The sequence below is a fragment of the Protomyctophum parallelum genome, assembly GCF_964188405.1.
Source record: "Protomyctophum parallelum genome assembly, chromosome: 15".
Classification (NCBI taxonomy): Eukaryota; Metazoa; Chordata; class Actinopteri; order Myctophiformes; family Myctophidae; genus Protomyctophum; species Protomyctophum parallelum.
The window spans coordinates 50232167-50253484 of record NC_139710.1 but is presented as its reverse complement, the minus strand read 5'-3'; the positions used below and the strand labels follow the sequence as shown (position 1 = coordinate 50253484).

Sequence of the window (21318 nt, the reverse complement as noted above, 5' to 3'; positions counted from 1 at the left end):
AGAGCAGGGTGAGAAGTGGAGATGCAGCCCGATTCCCTGAATGAACTTGCGTTGCTTTGCGCGGCGGCTGCGTTTACGTCATTCAAGCGGTCACACCTTTGTACAGTATAGATTAAATTGGCTGTGATAGTGAAATTAAATCCATGCTGTTGAAAACACATTTAAATTCAGACTTAATTTCGACTTTTTGTCCCAGAGGGAGCAATGAATTAATTATCTCTGACAGCATGTGTCAGACGTTTTCTGGTATTAAAGGGAGTGTGACATTAAAAAAAAGAGCTCAATTGCACCCAAAAAACCTGAACTTTTAACATTCAGTAGATTTTCTGTGGTCTGGGGTTTTCTGGCTCAAACAAGTGCTCTGATTTTCCTGCTGTATATGTCAATGGGATTTGCGAGCAGTTGTCACTGTTTTGCCTGTTGCAGCCCAAAAGGCTTCCAAACCCCAGAGAAAACTCCAGACCACAGAAGATCCACTGAATGTTCAAAGTTCAGGTTTTTTGGGTGTAATTGAGGTCATAAAACCTAAAAGTAAAACAAAAAATAAAAAATAATGAAAATTAATGCCATGAAACCTTTAAGGGCCCTATTTTCGCCAGTTCCCTAACCCTTATCCCTAAACTATGCCCAAACAAGCTCACAACATGGCAATATAGATTGATCCATTTTTAAATGTTTTTCAAAATAGTAAAAAATAAATAAAGCAAAGAAGTTTAGCGATAAGGGGTGAGGCAAAAGGCACTGCAAATCTAGAGCCCTATATCTGGTGGCTCTCGCCCACCATCTTTTACTATATTGGACAACATTGTAAAATAGTTAAAATAGCCAATCTACATTGACACGTTGTCAGCTTGTAGATCAGCTATTTGAACTATTAAAAAAATGATTTTCAAAACAGTGAAAAAGGCAAAGAAGTTTAGGGATAAAGGGGTAAGGCACTGACGAAAATAGGACCCTAAATAAGTCTCCTTTGCCCACATTTTCCGAGCCAGATGTGATGCGTGCGTGCGTGCACGTGTTTGTGTTTGTGTGTTGGTGCGTGTGCGTGCGTGCGTGTGTTCATACTTGCGTGTCTGTTCCAGATGCTGAACCTGTTTGTGGCGGTCATCATGGATAACTTTGAGTACCTGACCAGGGACTCGTCCATCCTGGGACCTCACCACCTGGATGAGTTCATCCGGGTTTGGGCTGAGTACGACCCTGCAGCGTGGTATGTGTGTGTGTGTGTGTGTGTGTGTGTGTGTGTGTGTGTGTGTGTGTGTGTGTGTGTGTGTGTACTCACCCTTCCCCCCCCTCCCCAGGGACGTGCAGAGAGCCTTAGAGGGGCAGGGGCTTAAATCCCGTAATCCCGTAACAAAAATAGCTGATCTACAAGCTCACAACGCGTCGCACTGCGACGCGTTGAGAGCTTGTAGATCAGCTATTTCCGGGGGCTTAACCCAGCACGCTAGTGGAGATGCGGCGCACGACATGGATATCTAAACACATTTGTAAAACGCAAAATGCTGCGTTCAAGTTCAGGAGACTCCGGGAAAGGAAAGGAGAGGCATGTTGCATTTCTGTCACCATGTAGTAAACGCTGCATCCGTGCTCTGGAGAGAGGGCAGGGCCTGAAGCCCCCTTTGATGTCTATGTGAGCACGTCCCTCCCCCCTCCCCCCTCCCCCCTCCCACCCAGTCAGACATTACCATAGAAATGAGATGACCTATGACCTGTGTCCTGGGAAAGGTTCATTCACACAATCTAATGATGAATTATTCTCTCTCTTTGAAGCTGTCCTGAACTGTTTATATACTGTGTGTGTTTATGTATATCTGCTTGTTCTTCTTTCACAGCGGACGGATTGTCTATAAGGATATGTACAATTTGTTACGCATTATCTCGCCCCCCCTTGGCTTAGGGAAGAACTGCCCTAATAGGGTAGCATACAAGGTTTGCAAACCCCCAGACACCTCCTCCTCCGTCACTTTAGGGTGCTTTGTGTACCTCTCTCTCTATGCCAAGACCTTTATTTTTATTTTTACTTGAATGGCTGTGCACCAATGAACTCGCCTTACACACTTCTAGCACCCGCCCCTCTCTCCACCAGTACTGATTGGCTTTTGGTTTGCCGAACGCCAGAGTGGAAACAAAGCTCTCAGAGCCACGGCATTGGCTGCCCACCATGCCCGCCCGTCAAGTTCTAACGCCTATACTTTCTGCACCCATCTCTCCTCCTGTATGGAAACAATCTGCTCCCCTTTTCAATGTTCAATCGGATTAACCCATTTTGACCTGAGATCAGATTCTAAAAATGTCTGTTTGAAAATGACAGTTTTCGATTTTTCAAAAATAGCAGACCTACAAGCTCGTAGTGCGCCACTCGGTGGCGCGATATGAGCTTGTAGATATTTTTCAATAGCTAAAGCATAGCATAATGCTAACACCAAAATATGGGTTCCCGCCCAAAATGGGTTAAACATTCCAAACCCCAAATGTTTAGTCGTGACTCGTGACGGTGAAAAAAAACAGGCAAGCGATCCTATTCTGTTCAGATCTTGAAAACCATCTGAATGGGCCTCGTCGCGGGGCACACTTTTTTGGCTCCCTTTTCCCCTCATGGGAGCGTGCAGATGTCAAAGAAAGGAAGGCTATACAGTTAGTAAAGAAAGGACAGACGCTCTACATGCAAAGGGCTGGCGTCTGAAAGCTTTGTCTCCGTGGCACCTGGCAGTACACACCACCACCAGCGGGATATCTGCACAGCATGCCGAGGCAGACATCCCCCACCGTTCACCATGCTGTCATTCTCTGATCCCTCATCGTTCACGTGTGTTTCCAGTCCCTCTCGGAACACCCAAATCCACCTCTCCACAGATCTCACTTCCCTCTACCATGCCATGGAGTGTCTCTCTCTCTGTACTCCTCCATGCCATGGAGTGTCTCTCTCTCTGTACTCCTCCATGCCATGGAGTGTCTCTCTCTCTATACTCCTCCATGCCATGGAGTGTCTCTCTCTCTATACTCCTCCATGCCATGGAGTGTCTCTCTCTCTCTACTCCTCCATGCCATGGAGTGTCTCTCTCTCTATACTCCTCCATGCCATGGAGTGTCTCTCTCTCTGTACTCCTCCATGCCATGGAGTGTCTCTCTCTCTGTACTCCTCCATGCCATGGAGTGTCTCTCTCTCTATACTCCTCCATGCCATGGAGTGTCTCTCTCTCTCTACTCCTCCATGCCATGGAGTGTCTCTCTCTCTCTACTCCTCCATGCCATGGAGTGTCTCTCTCTCTCTACTCCTCCATGCCATGGAGTGTCTCTCTCTCTATACTCCTCCATGCCATGGAGTGTCTCTCTCTCTATACTCCTCAGGGATCCTGAGCGTCTACCATAGCGATGCATCCCATGGATGGCATCCATTATTCATCTCACCCCTCCTCCAGGAAATCTAAATAACGATTTCTTGTTTGTTTGTTTGTTTGTTTGTTTATTTGTATTGTATTTTTTTTATTGCTTTGTCATCCTCCTTGTTGATTTTTCTCCCCCCACCCCCTCCCTCTTTCTCACTGTCGTCTTTCTCCAACTCCCCCCATCCTTCTCTCTTTTATTATTTACTTTGTAAAGTGGCCGTATCAAGTACCTGGATATGTATGAGATGCTGCTCCACATGTCCCCACCCTTAGGTTTGGGAAAGAAATGCCCACCAAGAGTCGCCTACAAGGTAGATCCACCTCCCGACCCTCCCCTGCCTTCTTCTCCTCTCTGCTCGACAACCTGTAACCCTCCTCGTTGGCGGTGTCTCTCTGTTGCCCTGCCAGTTGTTCCCTTCCGTGTTTCTTCCATTTGATTTGCTAAAGTTGCTCTCGATATTTTTGGTGTAGGCAGCCCCTTATTTACGCCTCTTCTTTCTCGATGCTGCTTGGTTTTAAGAGCAAGCTATAGCTAGCTAAGCTAAGCTAAGCCAGTGTAGGGCAGCAATGGCCATATTATGAACCTAAGTTATGTAGTTTAAACATACCATAATAGGCATATCGCAGTCCCACCCCCTTTCAGAACAACGAGGCCACCAGTAGAGAATTCCCCCATTCATTTTTCCCATAGACGTTTCAAAAAGTATGTATTTAAAGACCTGTAAGCCTCAGACAAACAGACAACAGCCGAGTTCACAAAAAAAATCTCTTCCAGTGCCCTCGCAGGGGGCGGGACTGCGAAGCTCTATAACTAATATTACATCATAGTCTTAAGCTAGAACCAGTGTTGTTTTTGTCGACTAAAACTAAGACAAAAATGTTCGTCGACTACCTTTTTTCACTGACGAAAACTAAATGGAAACTAAATGAAAACTAAGCTATGATGACTTAAAGTAAGTCATAAACGGACAAATAAAAACTAGGCTAAAATATTAGGAAGGGACGAGTGGACTAGAGATCCAGTATAAGTCATTTTACACTTTGTTGCGTGCTGAAAATAGCAGATACTCAAGCTCACAATGCGTCGGCTAATTTCAATCTTATGACATTTAGTCAACTAAATCTAGAACACTAAAACATTCCGGGTGACTAAATAAAATGCGACTAAAACTAAGTGAAAGTGATGTACAGTAGGCAGTCTGTGGAGCAGTGTGTGTGTGTGTGTGTGTGTGTGTGTGTGTGTGTGTGTGTGTGTGTGTGTGTGTGTGTGTGTGTGTGTGTGTGTGTGTGTGTGTGTGTGTGTGTGTGTGCGTGGCTTCTGTTGCTTTATTTGTGGGAGATTTACGCTTTTATACTCTTGTGAGTCTTGTACAGTCTTTGCTGTATCCCATTTCCTTCCATCTTTTCTGTCATCTGTCTCTTCATTGGTTTGACTGACTGTGTGTGTGTGTGTGTGTGTGTGTGTGGGTGTGTGTGCGTGTGTGTGCGCGTGTGTGCGCGTGCGCGTGCATGTGTACGTGAGTGTGCTCATGCGTGTGCGTGCGCCTACAGAACATGATGAACCTGCGTGAGTGAGTGAGACTGTTTGCGTGTGCATCTTTGTCTACGATTGAATATTCATCGTGTGTGTGCGTGCGTGCGTGTGTGCTTGCGTGCGTGCATCTTGTGTGTGTGTGTGTGTGTGTGCGCGTGTGTGTGCATCTCAGCATCTCCCTCCCTGTCTCATTCTGACTTGGGTCTGACTTACTTTTGCACTGCGACTGATAGTACATGTAGGTGAATGCTTTTTGTGTTCAGGGGAGCTCAACTCTAACGCAACACACACACACACACACACACACACACACACACACACACACACACACACACACACACCATTAGAGCTATACCAGGTCCTCTTGCTAAAGCTGCTCAGGTTTGGTGGAATGGAAGTGATTGTCCTCATTGATAGCTGATTGATTAGCTGATTGATTGTCCTCATTGATAGCTGCCACCAGAGACGCACAGTTATACTTTAGTAGAGGTTTGTATGTACACTTACCTTTTGCCACGATGTAACTCCAAATGTCACAGAGATACATCCAATAGTTAATCCATTGGACAGAATTCTGCCATGGGTGAACATTAGAACACGCAGTATAGGCTATTGTGTTATTTATTATTTCTAATTAAAATGTCAACTCTTTCATGTTGATTTTACTAATTGAATTAGATCCAAATCCACTTATATGTGTAACCAAAAAAAGGAACAGGGTTTAGTAATGTTATATTGACAGGTGCAAAAAGTGAGACTTTGACACCTACCATATTTTTACCATGAGATGTACTGTAATTACTGTAATAGGCCATTTTGGATGCTCAATTTCTAAACAGCGGAGCAACTATTGAATGTATGCAGCCACTATTTGGAGTTGCATCGGGGCAAGGTGACTACTATAACTGCACGAGCCAAGCCTCTACCAAAGTTTAATTGCGCGTCAAGTTCTCCCAAACCCAAGTTGATCATTTTGCTATATGAAATGGCAACCACAGAGTCGAGCTCCTGCGATTGTTGACGGCACCTCCATGGTTATGCGTTACACGCCTTCTTCTTCTTCACCATTTTTTTCGATCAATGTCAGTCTTGCATCAGTGTACTTTTGACTTGCAGCATATAGTGCATACTGTAAAATCTAGCGGTGAATGTGAATGTCTAGTTTTGTCTCTCTCTTGTCTCTTCCTCTCTGCGTTGGTCTCCGGGAAAGCTTTTTGTGTGCTGTCAAGAATGTTGATAATTGTTTTCTTTTTTACACCTATTTAGCCAAACCATGAAGCCCCATTTTGAGCCCCTTTTGGTGGTTACAGACATTATAATTTAGCTATTGAAAAATAGCAGATCTACAAGCTCATAGCGCGCCACAGAGTGGCGCGCTATGAACTTGTAGGTCTGCTATTTTTTGAAAAAATCGTTAAAATGTGCCTCAAATCTTTCCGAAAATTGTCATGATTTATAAAACTTTTTTTTTTTTTTTTTTTTCGACGTCAGGCCTAAATGGGTTAATTTTTGAGAACCAAGGTTGACCTACTTCCTGAACCTGGCCCCTGTCAGGCCCCTGTCCCTATTTTGGGCATGATGTCATTCATTAGGCCGGAGAATCTACACGCTCACGACGAGTCGCAATGTGACGCGTAATGATGAGCTTGGAGATTGATTATTTTTGCCACAGGAAAACATGGTACAACATAGGATAAAAGATCACAAGTTGACTATGTGCATGTCAGACAGATTTGGTACTACTACTAAAAAATATATATATATACATTCTTTCAGTACACAGATTGATTTCTCTGCCTTGACTTGGGGATTTGGGATGTTTGGGCTGTTGTTTTGTTTCCTGCTATAAAGTGATCTAACCCTCTCCTCTCCTCAGCGGCTTGTGAAGATGAACATGCCCATCGCCGATGACAACACGGTGCACTTCACCTCCACGCTGATGGCGCTGATCCGCACCGCTCTGGAGATCAAGCTGGCCTCAGGTCAGTGTTGTTTTTGACAGCACATTTTGATTTTAGTTTCAGTCATAGTCTCTTGAGTAGCTTTCATTTCTGTTTTAGTCACTTTTTATTTGTTGACGAAATCGTCAGTATATTTAGTCTTAGTTTTAGTCATCATAGCTTAGTTTTCATTTAGTTTCCATTTAGTTTTCCTCAGTGAAAAAAGGACATATTAGTCAACGAAATGAACACTGCCTCGGGTAGAGAGAGTCTGAAATGAACACTGCCTCAGGTAGAGAGAGTCTGAAATGAACACTGCCTCGGGTAGAGAGAGTCTGAAATGAACACTGCCTCAGGTAGAGAGAGTCTGAAATGAACACTGCCTCGGGTAGAGAGAGTCTGAAATGAACACTGCCTCAGGTAGAGAGAGAGTCTGAAATGAACACTGCCTCAGGTAGAGAGAGTCTGAAATGAACACTGCCTCAGGTAGAGAGAGTCTGAAATGAACACTGCCTCAGGTAGAGAGAGTCTGAAATGAACACTGCCTCAGGTAGAGAGAGTCTGAAATGAACACTGCCTCAGGTAGAGAGAGTCTGAAATGAACACTGCCTCAGGTAGAGAGAGTCAGCCAGGCATACGTATGCATGGCTGCAGAGCACTAGGACCTTGGCTATAGGGGCGCAACAGTAAAATAAGCAATCATTTAATAAAACCAGAAAAGGTCTCCATCAGGCCGGGTTGCCTATCCATGGCCTGCAAACTTCAGAAGGCCAGTTGGAATTGGATACATTGCCAGATTGATTGAAAGTTTGAGTACCAAAAAATAAACCAAATAGAGGGTATGGTAAAGTGTAATGTAGTTTAACATCGTTTAATGCAATCAGATGGGACTTTTCTGTTTGGATGTATTTGCTGTTGTGTTGTGGCAGTTCATCCTGCCGCCACTGACTGTATTCAACAACCTTTTTCCTGTGTTATTTTCCCCCATAACTTTTTATTTGTATCCTTTATTTACCCAGGGTACTATATTAGCTGAGCACAAGTGCTCATTTTCAGCAACGCCCTGCACATAGAAACACACACACACACACACACACACACACACACACACACACACACACACACACACACACACACACACACACACACACACACACACACATCCTTGGTGTGCACATCCTTCCTGCGCTGAAACCAGGCTTTCACCGTCGTCCTGACTCTTCTTCCCCCTTCATGGTGGGACCCTTGGGGGGCCCTGGGCCCCGGTGCATTGTGGTGGGGCCCTCTGGGGCCCTGGGCCCCGGTGCATTGTGGTGGGGCCCTCTGGGGCCCTGGGCCCCGGTGCATTGTGGTGGGGCCCTTGGGGCCCTGGGCCCCGGTGCATTGTGGTGGGGCCCTCTGGGGCGCTGGGCCCCGGTGCATTGTGGTGGGGCCCTCTGGGGCCCTGGGCCCCGGTGCATTGTGGTGGGGCCCTCTGGGGCCCTGGGCCCCGGTGCATTGTGGTGGGGCCCTTGGGGCCCTGGGCCCCGGTGCATTGTGGTGGGGCCCTCTGGGGCGCTGGGCCCCGGTGCATTGTGGTGGGGCCCTCTGGGGCGCTGGGCCCCGGTGCATTGTGGTGGGGCCCTCTGGGGCCCTGGGCCCCGGTGCATTGTGGTGGGGCCCTCTGGGGCGCTGGGCCCCGGTGCATTGTGGTGGGGCCCTCTGGGGCGCTGGGCCCCGGTGCATTGTGGTGGGGCCCTCTGGGGCGCTGGGCCCCGGTGCATTGTGGTGGGGCCCTTGGGGGCCCTGGGCCCCGGTGCATTGTGGTGGGGCCCTTGGGGGCGCTGGGCCCCGGTGCATTGTGGTGGGGCCCTCTGGGGCGCTGGGCCCCGGTGCATTGCACTGGTTGCACCGCCGATATATTCACCACTGCAGTGAATTGTCTCCGGACATTGAGAACGAACTGGTTAAATTGTGGAATTAATTCAGGTTTGGTTGTTTTTGCCACTCAGTAGGCATTCCTGGGTTTAAAAACGGCATCTGTTTGGCAGAGGCTTACAACAACCACCATACTACAATACATCTGTTTGGCAGAGGCTTAACCACCACCATACTACAATACATCTGTTTGGCAGAGGCTTAACCACCACCATACTACAATACATCTGTTTGGCAGAGGCTTAACCACCACCATACTACAATACATCTGTTTGGCAGAGGCTTAACCACCACCATACTACAATACATCTGTTTGGCAGAGGCTTAACCACCACCATACTACAATACATCTGTTTGGCAGAGGCTTAACCACCACCATACTACAATACATCTGTTTGGCAGAGGCTTAACCACCACCATACTACAATACATCTGTTTGGCAGAGGCTTAACCACCACCATACTACAATACATCTGTTTGGCAGAGGCTTAACCACCACCCTACTACAATACATCTGTTTGGCAGAGGCTTAACCACCACCATACTACAATACATCTGTTTGGCAGAGGCTTAACCACCACCATACTACAATACATCTGTTTGGCAGAGGCTTAACCACCACCATACTACAATACATCTGTTTGGCAGAGGCTTATAACCACCACCATACTACAATACATCTGTTTGGCAGAGGCTTAACCACCACCATACTACAATACATCTGTTTGGCAGAGGCTTAACCACCACCATACTACAATACATCTGTTTGGCAGAGACTTAACCACCACCATACTACAATACATCTGTTTGGCAGAGGCTTAACAACCACCACCATACTACAATACATCTGTTTGGCAGAGGCTTAACCACCACCATACTACAATACATCTGTTTGGCAGAGGCTTAACCACCACCATACTACAATACATCTGTTTGGCAGAGGCTTAACCACCACCATACTACAATACATCTGTTTGGCAGAGGCTTAACCACCACCATACTACAATACATCTGTTTGGCAGAGGCTTAACCACCACCATACTACAATACATCTGTTTGGCAGAGGCTTAACCACCACCATACTACAATACATCTGTTTGGCAGAGGCTTAACCACCACCATACTACAATACATCTGTTTGGCAGAGGCTTAACCACCACCATACTACAATACATCTGTTTGGCAGAGGCTTAACCACCACCATACTACAATACATCTGTTTGGCAGAGGCTTAAGCACCACCATACTACAATACATCTGTTTGGCAGAGGCTTAACCACCACCATACTACAATACATCTGTTTGGCAGAGGCTTAACCACCACCATACTACAATACATCTGTTTGGCAGAGGCTTAACCACCACCATACTACAATACATCTGTTTGGCAGAGGCTTAACCACCACCATACTACAATACATCTGTTTGGCAGAGGCTTAACCATCACCATACTACAATACATCTGTTTGGCAGAGGCTTAACCACCACCATACGACAATACATCTGTTTGGCAGAGGCTTAACCACCACCACCATACTACAATACATCTGTTTGGCAGAGGCTTAACCACCACCATACTACAATACATCTGTTTGGCAGAGACTTAACCACCACCATACTACAATACATCTGTTTGGCAGAGGCTTAACCACCACCATACGACAATACATCTGTTTGGCAGAGGCTTAACCACCACCATACTACAATACATCTGTTTGGCAGAGGCTTAACAACCACCACCATACTACAATACATCTGTTTGGCAGAGGCTTAACCACCACCATACTACAATACATCTGTTTGGCAGAGGCTTAACCACCACCATACTACAATACATCTGTTTGGCAGAGGCTTAACCACCACCATACTACAATACATCTGTTTGGCAGAGGCTTAACCACCACCATACTACAATACATCTGTTTGGCAGAGACTTAACCACCACCATACTACAATACATCTGTTTGGCAGAGGCTTAACCACCACCATACTACAATACATCTGTTTGGCAGAGGCTTAACCACCACCATACTACAATACATCTGTTTGGCAGAGGCTTAACCACCACCATACTACAATACATCTGTTTAGCAGAGACTTAACCACCACCATACTACAATACATCTGTTTAGCAGAGACTTAACCACCACCATACTACAATACATCTGTTTGGCAGAGGCTTAACCACCACCATACTACAATACATCTGTTTGGCAGAGGCTTAACCACCACCATACTACAATACATCTAGTTTGATTGTGTTGTGGTTTCCCCAAGAGACATCTCCAATTACACCAATGCAATTTGTAAACTATTGTATAATTATAGCTTCACAGGACTCTATTTTTTTTTTTTTTTTTTTTAAGATATTCTTTTGCGGCTTACGCCTTTTTTATTGATTTTTGAAGGGACAGACAGTAGGCTGACAGGAAACGGGAGAGAGATGGGGGGATGACATGCAGTAAAGGCCGTGTCGGGTCCGGGAGTCGAACCCGCGGCACACTGCGACTGGATTACCAGTCCGGTGCCCAGACCGTTACGCTACGGCCTGGGCCGGACTCTAGTTTTTTAATGAGAACAATTAAGAAAAAAAGAAATTGAATGAACAAAAAAAGGGGGCAGTGCATCATGGGGAAAGACAATGAAATAACTTAATAAAACTAAGAAGAAAGGAGAATATGTTATGAAACACCCTGCAATTCCCAACCAGGCAAGGTGTGTGTGTGTGTGTGTGTGTGTGTGTGTGTGTGTGTGTGCGTGCGTGTGCGTGCGCGCGGTGCATTCTGCAGTGTAAATGAGGGTCTTCTTCCTCCTCGCTCCTCGCCACAGCAGCCATTGTTTGTGGCGTTCTCACCATAAACCCAGAGTTCTGAGGCCTGGTCCAGCCGCTATAGCTTCTGTCCTGTTCTCTCTCTCCAGTGGTGGGAAAAAGTACTAAAAGGTTTTACTCTTAAGTATAAAGTATATCAACACTGCAATGCGTCCTCCACAGGGATGGTGGCTCAGCGAATGTCAGATGCCGAGCTGAAGAAGGAGCTGAGCACCGTGTGGCCGAGTCTCTCCCAGAAGACCATGGACCTGCTGGTGACACCACACAAACGTAAGCACGCACGCACGCACGCACGCACGCACGCACCACGCACGCACGCACGCACGCACGCACGCACGCACGCACGCACGCACGCACGCACACACGCACGCACGCACGCACGCACGCGGCTCCAGTTGGTTCCATTTGCACGCTTAATTGAGCCTATACCTGTATACTTCGGGAAATGGCTAATAGTGAGAATAGCAAGCTTATGAGCTTGTATATCTGCTATATATACAGTGCATACTACTTACTGCATGTAAGGATATGCAGTGTGAGTGTGAGTGTGCGTGTGCGCGTGCGTGTGACTGTGTGTGTGTGTGTGTGTTTGACTGTGTTATTTTACCTACACATAAGTGGATTTGAGAAGACAGCGTGTATTAATTTACAGTCATGAGCTGTGCCTTCACTGCCACCTGGTGGTAGTATTTATGTAGCACTAATTTGACTATAAACTATTAGCACCTCATTACTGTGTCTGTGGCATTTACAGGCAGCTTTGCATCGTTCCACTGAATATGTGTTCAATCTATTTGTGAGTTACAGTATCTGACTGAAAGTGTTCAATTCCTCCTCTGTGTTTTCTTCCCTCTTCTCCTCTTCCCCCATTGGCTCTCCTCTCTCCTCCTCTCCCATTGGCTCTCCTCCCTCCTCCTCTCCCATTGGCTCTCCTCCCTCCTCCTCTCCCATTGGCTCTCCTCCCTCCTCCTCTCCCATTGGCTCTCCTCCCTCCTCCTCTCCCATTGGCTCTCCTCCCTCCTCCTCTCCCATTGGCTCTCCTCCCTCCTCCTCTCCCATTGGCTCTCCTCCCTCCTCCTCTCAGACAACGAGCTGACGGTGGGGAAGGTCTACGCGGCCTTGATGATCTTCGACTACTACAAGCAGAACCGAGCCCGCCGGATCCAGAAGGAACAGCAGCACAACAGCGGCACAGGCTCTCAGGTACAGCGCGCGCACACACACACACACACACACACACACACACACACACACACAGGACACGGCACAAACAGAGGCAACAGAGACGATATGGAAACATGCATGCATAGTTGCATACTGTACATCGCCTGCATACTTTTATGCACGCGCGTATGGAAACAGCATTGCTGTATGAATGCATGCACAGTTGCACACACACACACACACACACACACACACACGCAGGAACAACTGTATGATCTACATACAGTTGCATGTGGGTGTCCTGCACTGAAAATGGCCGATCTACACGTGTGTGCTTGTACCTACATTTTGGACGCCCACGCACAACTAACTACGTTTGTTTAAAGAAACAAATTGGCCAGTGGGGCGGAGAAACTCCCCACGCACTGCGGGCAAAATGTAGGGCATGGCATCTCAGTCTGGCTGTGCAACCTGTATGCTCGCCGGGCACATACCAAAATGCACGTACAAAAAAAACAACGCACACCTTCCACACACACACACACACACACACACACACACACACACACACACACACACACACACACACACACACACACAACCACCATGCATGGCTGCTAGAAAAAAGGAAGAACGATGAGTGAATATTGTGGCCCCGGGTCTCCACAGGGGCCTTCCCAAACCTTTTAGCCTGTGACCCCCAAAAAGAGAGATTATAGATCTTTGCCTGGGACCCAAATAGTTGATCTATAAGCACACAACGCGGTGAGAAGCGCCACGTTGTGTGCTTGTAGATCAGCTATTTTCACTACTTCTTATTTGTTTTAAAATGTATGGAATTTTTTCGTTTTTTTTTTCTTCTTTGATTTCTTTATGAAATAACTGAGAAAAAAACAATTTTGATTTTAATTCATGAATTGTTTTTGCATTTTCTTGAAAATGTTTAGAAATAATAATAATAAAAAATAAATGTAGGAAACAACAAAGCCATGAAACTGTGCCCAGCTTCCCACAAACGGGCCTGTGTTTTGGGGGAACCAGTGCTGTATGCAGTAATAATAGACCCACGGGGTTCAACAATATTCCTGGCTTGCTGCCTCCTTCCTTGGGAATGTCTTCAAGCATGTTTGCTCCATCCATCTCTTCCCTCCACAGAGCAACAAGGTCCAGGCTCTGTTTAAGCCATTGATGCCTCTGACTCACATGCAGGAGAAGGACCTGCCCATGATGCTAAACAGCGTGGAGCCTCCCAGCATACTCCAATCCAACAACAAGTCTCACTCTAAATTCATCCAGCCGCTCCACCTGCCCAGCACCCAGCCCACCAACATCATGCACCTGCCCAGCACCCTGCCGGCCAGCACCCAGCCCACCAGCATCATGCACCTGCCCAGCACCCTGCAGGCCAGGCACATCAGCTGCAACTCCCTCAACAACGGAGGCACTTTGTAAGTTCTTGCCGCCTCGGGTTCAAGTGGAGACCGCGGTGCGACGCCGTGATAGACCACGATCTCTTGTTGGTTTCATTCCTCGGTCTTAGCAATTCCTTAACCCCATTCTGACCTGAGATCAGATTCATACGAGGTTTCCGCCGGACATACACTGGTCTGATGAACCCATTCTGACCTGAAATCAGATTCTAAAAATTCTTCGATTTTTCAAAAAATAGCAGACCTACAAGCTCGTATCGCGCCACTCGGTGGCGCGATATGAGCTTGTAGATCTGCTATTTTTAAATAGCTAAAGCATAACATGATGCTGACACCAAAATGGGTGCCCGGTCAGAATGGGCACTTACACCTGTATATGAACAAAACAATATTATTTAATTCCCTCCTTGCCTCTACAAAATCCGTCTGTATAAGGCCTTACATTACTTGGATAATGGATAATATTTATCATTTTTGTTTGCTGTTGGCCCCTCAGGCCAGGCCACGAACACAACATCAAAGGGTCGTCGTCGTGGGTGACGGAACCTGTTCCCAGCAGGCCTAAGAACAAACGGCCTCCCTCCAGGGTCCCATCGGAGGACGCCCCTGACAACGCCAGCCCTCAGGTATAGACCACTGACCCACTCCAACAGGCTGACTAACTAACACAGGTTTATAGGTCCCTTTTACACCAGAACGGTTTCCACAGAAAATGGCAAAACTAGAGTATCGTTTGCATGAGGTCCGTTTAGATGACGACAGTGTTTTCGGGGTGTTGAAAACGCAACAAAGTGAAAACTCCTTCCAGAGTGGAAGGCTCCGCCTGCATGCGTCTCCATGTCAACGGGCAAAACCATGAATCCGCGAATCCATCAAGCGTTCCCTCGCCCCGACTCATCCTACGAATACAAACGTAGTAAAGGCTCATACATAGTCTGGTTTTACGGTGGTGGGGTGACCACCGAACTACAACATGACGTCACTGAGCCGCGGTGAAGAGCAAACCAACCGCCACCGCTCCAGCCCTTCTCTCTGTTTTTACTCACCACCGCTCAACGTTATTTCAGCTCCGGTGGTCAGCTCACCACCGGAGCGGTGGTCACCTCACCACCGAAAATCCAGACTATGGATAGGCCTTGACTAGCGAGCCGCTGCATTGGTGAATGTAAACCGTGACGTAAACAAACAGCCTTGTGATAGGAGGTATACAGCGTAAACAAACAGCCTTGTGATAGGAGGTATACAGCGTAAACAAACAGCCTTGTGATAGGAGGTATGCAGCGTAAACAAACAGCCCAGTGATAGGAGGCATACAGCGTAAACAAACAGCCCAGTGATAGGAGGCATACAGCGTAAACAAACAGCCTTGTGATAGGAGGTAAACAAACAGCCTTGTGATAGGAGGTAAACAAACAGCCTTGTGATAGGAGGTAAACAGCGTAAACAAACAGCCTTGTGATAGGAGGCATACAGCGTAAACAAACAGCCTTGTGATAGGAGGTATACAGCGTAAACAAACAGCCTTGTGATAGGAGGTAAACAAACAGCCTTGTGATAGGAGGTAAACAGCGTAAACAAACAGCCTTGTGATAGGAGGCATACAGCGTAAACAAACAGCCTTGTGATAGGAGGTAAACAAACAGCCTTGTGATAGGAGGTAAACAAACAGCCTTGTGATAGGAGGTAAACAAACAGCCTTGTGATAGGAGGTATACAGCGTAAACAAACAGCCTTGTGATAGGAGGTATACATGTAAACAAACAGCCTTGTGATAGGAGGCATACAGCGGAAGTGCTTCTGCCTGGTCTATCTGGCAGTGCGTCGCCGCCACCTGGCGTGCACAAGCGTGTTCAATTGAATAAATAGTGCGAACGTACGTAGCGGGACTTTGCCGTTTTCTCTGGTGACACGTTGCTGTGTAAACGGGGCCTTAATCTCAAACTAACTGGTCGTCTTCGTGTTGTGATGTGAATGTGTGCTTTGTTCATTTGTATGCGTGTGTGGGCCATGCGTGCACGTCCACGCCCGTGTGTGTGTGTGTGTGTGTGTGTGTGTGTGTGTGTGTTTGTGTGTGCGTGCGTGCGTGCACACGTGTTTGTATGTCCAGGAGTCGGTAGAAATGAGGAAGATAGAAACCAGTGCGAGTAGCTCCACCATGCCAGCGCCCGGCTCTGGTCTGGAGAACCAGGGCCGCGCCGTGTCCATGCCTCGCCTCAACACTGACATACAGGTAGACGCTGTCACTGACACACTGACGCACTGACGCACTGACGCACTGACGCACTGACGCACTGACGCACATCTAAAGCAGTGGTTCAGACGCTGTCACTGACGCACATCTAAAGCAGTGGTTCAGACGCTGTCACTGACACACATCTAAAGCAGTGGTTCAGACGCTGTCACTGACACACATCTAAAGCAGTGGTTCAGACGCTGTCACTGACACACATCTAAAGCAGTGGTTCAGACGCTGTCACTGACGCACATCTAAAGCAGTGGTTCAGACGCTGTCACTGACGCACATCTAAAGCAGTGGTTCCCAAAGTGGGGACGGCAGGGTTAAATTAACGTTGATGTTACAATATAAATTGGGGTCTCAGAGATAGAAATGCCATTAAATGGGGGTTCGGGTATAGCCTAATTCATGTCAAACCTTGGAATTAAACAGGTTGAGAGAATCACTGCTAGAACCATAAATATCTTCTCTCATGCAGGCCTGCTTAAGCGCCACTAAGTTCCATTGCTAATCCGGGCCTGCATCTACTGATTCTGATACAGATACAGATAATAGCAGACCTACAAGTAACAATAGCAGAGGCTCTGAGCTGTTCAGAGGTCTGTCGTACCCTCCTGTCGCCCTCGTCTGAGACAAAGAACGAGTACACAAAAATGGTGACATTTTTACATGCGCACATTAGTGAGTCTCTTGAGACAGACTGTTGACTAAAGGAAAAGAGGGCACTGTTTCTCCTGTATTTGCCGATGGGTTCTCAGATTGGTGAGGACCTGTTACTACTATTGCGTGCTTAAAAGTGAATAAACATCAGGTTGATATACTGGTGTTTCTTCACTAGTCAGAAGAACACAGTTTGCCGGCCACTGCTACAGAGCTGATCAGGAGGTTGTATATGTATATTTCCTTCTTCTCTGGAATCCTGCCTCAAACTAAGCAGAGACCTGACCAGAGGTAGAAAACTGTCGTTCCCTGATGTCGTCATCACTAGGACATCAGTAAGCAGGATCTGGGGATGGCAATGAAGGACCGGGAAGTCTGGCGTGGCGTTGTGAAATCCATGATCTCGACCGCCGTCGAAAAATGAGGATATACCAGTGTTGTTTTTGACAGCAAATTTTGATATTAGTTTTACTCATAGTCTTTTTAATAGTTGGTTATCATTTAGTTTCGGTCACATTTTTGTCACCTGGAATGTTTTAGTGTTAGTCTAGTTTTAGTCGACTAAATCTACAGGTGATTTAGTCGACTAAAATTAATTTTGGTGGGCCTTGAAGACATTGGCTGATTTTATTTGTGTAATACCATGACGAACATTTTTCGTCATGGTATTAGTCGACAAAATCAACATATTTTTTTTTTTTCTTTTTTTTTTTTTTTTTTAATATATATACTGGTGTGCTGTAATTTACAGCACACCAGTATATATATTCCAGTGTTGATTGAACTATAATGTCACCAGCACAAATCTCTCCTTAGGAGAAGGAGGTACACAGACAGCATGGGCTTCACTTCAAATCTCCCCTTAGGAGAAGGAGGTACACAGACAGCATGGGCTCAAATCTCTCCTTAGGAGAAGGAGGTACACAGACAGCATGGGCTCAAATCTCTCCTTAGGAGAAGGAGGTACACAGACAGCATGGGCTCAAATCTCTCCTTAGGAGAAGGAGGTACACAGACAGCATGGGCTCAAATCTCTCCTTAGGAGAAGGAGGTACACAGACAGCATGGGCTTCACTTCAAATCTCCCCTTAGGAGAAGGAGGTACACAGACAGCATGGGCTTCACTTCAAATCTCTCCTTAGGAGAAGGAGGTACACAGACAGCATGGGCTCAAATCTCTCCTTAGGAGAAGGAGGTACACAGACAGCATGGGCTCAAATCTCCCCTTAGGAGAAGGAGGTACACAGACAGCATGGGCTTCACTTCAAATCTCCCCTTAGGAGAAGGAGGTACACAGACAGCATGGGCTCAAATCTCCCCTTAGGAGAAGGAGGTACACAGACAGCATGGGCTCAAATCTCTCCTTAGGAGAAGGAGGTACACAGACAGCATGGGCTCAAATCTCTCCTTAGGAGAAGGAGGTACACAGACAGCATGGGCTTCACTTCAAATCTCCCCTTAGGAGAAGGAGGTACACAGACAGCATGGGCTCAAATCTCTCCTTAGGAGAAGGAGGTACACAGACAGCATGGGCTCAAATCTCTCCTTAGGAGAAGGAGGTACACAGACAGTATGGGCTCAAATCTCTCCTTAGGAGAAGGAGGTACACAGACAGCATGGGCTCAAATCTCTCCTTAGGAGAAGGAGGTACACAGACAGCATGGGCTCAAATCTCCCCTTAGGAGAAGGAGGTACACAGACAGCATGGGCTCAAATCTCTCCTTAGGAGAAGGAGGTACACAGACAGCATGGGCTCAAATCTCTCCTTAGGAGAAGGAGGTACACAGACAGCATGGGCTCAAATCTCCCCTTAGGAGAAGGAGGTACACAGACAGCATGGGCTCAAATCTCTCCTTAGGAGAAGGAGGTACACAGACAGCATGGGCTTCACTTCCATCATTCATTTAGGGCCCGAAAACACTTTGGCCCCCAATTAGAAACGTAGGCGGATCCTCATTTCCTGGAGTGATATCACTATTGATCGATTGGTGCGTTTTAGAGTGCATTCCTTTCATGGTCCAATTAGGACGTAGGGCCGTTTGTTCGTTGTAATCAGTAATCTGATTAGGGTCTGGCTCTGCGCCAACTATTTGTCCTGCATTGTGTGTTGTGTTGTGTTTTTTTTTTTTCTCTCTTTCCCACTGCGGCCAGCAGAATTAATGGATGATTGTGGCTCAAAATGGCTGCAGGCCGAAGAGGAGACAGAGAGGGAGAGAGAGAGAGAGAGAGAGAGAGCTGAATAGGATGTTGAGAGCAGAGTGTAGAGTAGGAGAGTAGGGACACCAGTGGCGTGCACAGGTAGACACTAGGGGGTGCTAGAGCACCCCCTGCCCTTTTGGCAATGTGCTCTTAAAAAAAATTCCTTAATTTGTAGTGTGTGGAACATGCGGTGACATTGATCAAATCTTGATAAAAAACCCTTCTACTATATTATTTAGGCCCCCCACAATCTAAAGCTATGTTTCTATGTCAGTGGTTCTTCGATACATAAATAAAATAGCAGACCTACAAGCTCGTAGCGCGCCACTCGGTGGCGCGCTACGAGCTTGTAGATCTTCTATTTTTCAATAGCTAAAGCACCAAAATGGGTTCCCGCCCCAAAATGCGCTGCACAAGGTGCCCTTTTTTCACTTGAGCACCTGCCCCTCTAAATATCTGTGCACGCCACTGAGCGACACGCTTTGATCTCGCCGCAAAGCGGGGTGATAGTTACAAACATTGCTCCTATGGCTGGAACTATCCCATTGAGATAGAATGAGCACTTAGTTCCTATGGCTGGAACTATCCCATTGAGATAGAATGAGCACTTAGTTCCTATGGCTGGAACTATCCCATTGAGATAGAATGAGCACTTAGTTCCTATGGCTGGAACTATCCCATTGAGATAGAATGAGCACTTAGTTCCTATGGCTGGAACTATCCCATTGAGATAGAATGAGCACTTAGTTCCTATGGCTGGAACTATCCCATTGAGATAGAATGAGCACTTAGTTCCTATGGCTGGAACTATCCCATTGAGATAGAATGAGCACTTAGTTCCTATGGCTGGAACTATCCCATTGAGATAGAATGAGCACTTAGTTCCTATGGCTGGAACTATCCCATTGAGATAGAATGAGCACTTAGTTCCTATGGCTGGAACTATCCCATTGAGATAGAATGAGCACTTAGTTCCTATGGCTGGAACTATCCCATTGAGATAGAATGAGCACTTAGTTCCTATGGCTGGAACTATCCCATTGAGATAGAATGAGCACTTAGTTCCTATGGCTGGAACTATCCCATTGAGATAGAATGAGCACTTAGTTCCTATGGCTGGAACTATCCCATTGAGATAGAATGAGCACTTAGTTCCTATGGCTGGAACTATCCCATTGAGATAGAATGAGCACTTAGTTCCTATGGCTGGAACTATCCCATTGAGATAGAATGAGCACTTCCGCATTCCATTTTTACAATGGGAGTCAACGCTATAGTGTCGCCGCACTCTCTTACTAGATTACTCTGGTTGAGACTAACTGGGTGGGGGTCGTGGTGGGGGTCGTGGGGGTCGTGGTGGGTGGGGGTCGTGGTGGGGGTCGTGGTGGTCGTGGTGGGTGGGGGTCGTGGGGGTCGTGGTGGGTGGGGGTCGTGGTGGCCTGTTGGCTGATTTCTCTCACCTATAACAAGGTTCCGCAATTAGTGCTGGCATTGTAGTAATGGCTCTGCCTTTGTCAGAGCATAATGTAATGCATTGTAGTAATAATATAATGTAGTAATATAGATAGTAGATAATAATAATAATAATAGATAATATCATGTAGTAATATATAATAATGTCATTGTAGTAATGGCTCTGCCTTTGTCAGAGCATAATGGAACCAGTGCTCCTTGAATCCCAGCGGCTGAGTTTGCTCTTTCTCTCAGCCGGCAGATCGTTTTTCAATCACTTTCTTTTTTCTTTCCTGTCCTGTCTCGTTGCTCTTGTCAAGGCAGCAGGTACTGTAGGTCAATGGTTCTCTACTGTCGGGTCCATTTGATTCCATCTGTACACTGTCAGATTTACTTGTAAGGGTCATTTTAGTCAATCTAAGATTTGACCCAAAATAAATAGTTTTTTATGATCCTTATCGTCATCCAAATAACATTTTGATTCTTATATACATTTTGGATAATGGTAAATATATGCTTATATAAGGCAAAAAAAATTGAATTATGCTTTAAGTAGCATGTAACATG

General features: G+C 46.5%; 1 protein-coding gene across 1 annotated transcript in view; it reads left to right on the top strand.

The window, feature by feature from the left end:
- Nucleotides 1-21318, top strand: part of LOC310871919 (putative voltage-dependent N-type calcium channel subunit alpha-1B) — a gene marked incomplete at both ends in the record, with an annotated part of 193130 nt that overhangs the window by 162346 nt on the left and 9466 nt on the right. Inside the window, 8 exons of the mRNA XM_083783557.1 lie at nt 1083-1210; nt 1836-1932; nt 6800-6905; nt 11773-11880; nt 12695-12813; nt 13930-14222; nt 14701-14830; nt 16312-16434. Coding sequence (XP_083639683.1) covers nt 1083-1210; nt 1836-1932; nt 6800-6905; nt 11773-11880; nt 12695-12813; nt 13930-14222; nt 14701-14830; nt 16312-16434 — 1104 coding nt within the window. The remainder of the gene's footprint in view (nt 1-1082; nt 1211-1835; nt 1933-6799; nt 6906-11772; nt 11881-12694; nt 12814-13929; nt 14223-14700; nt 14831-16311; nt 16435-21318) is intronic.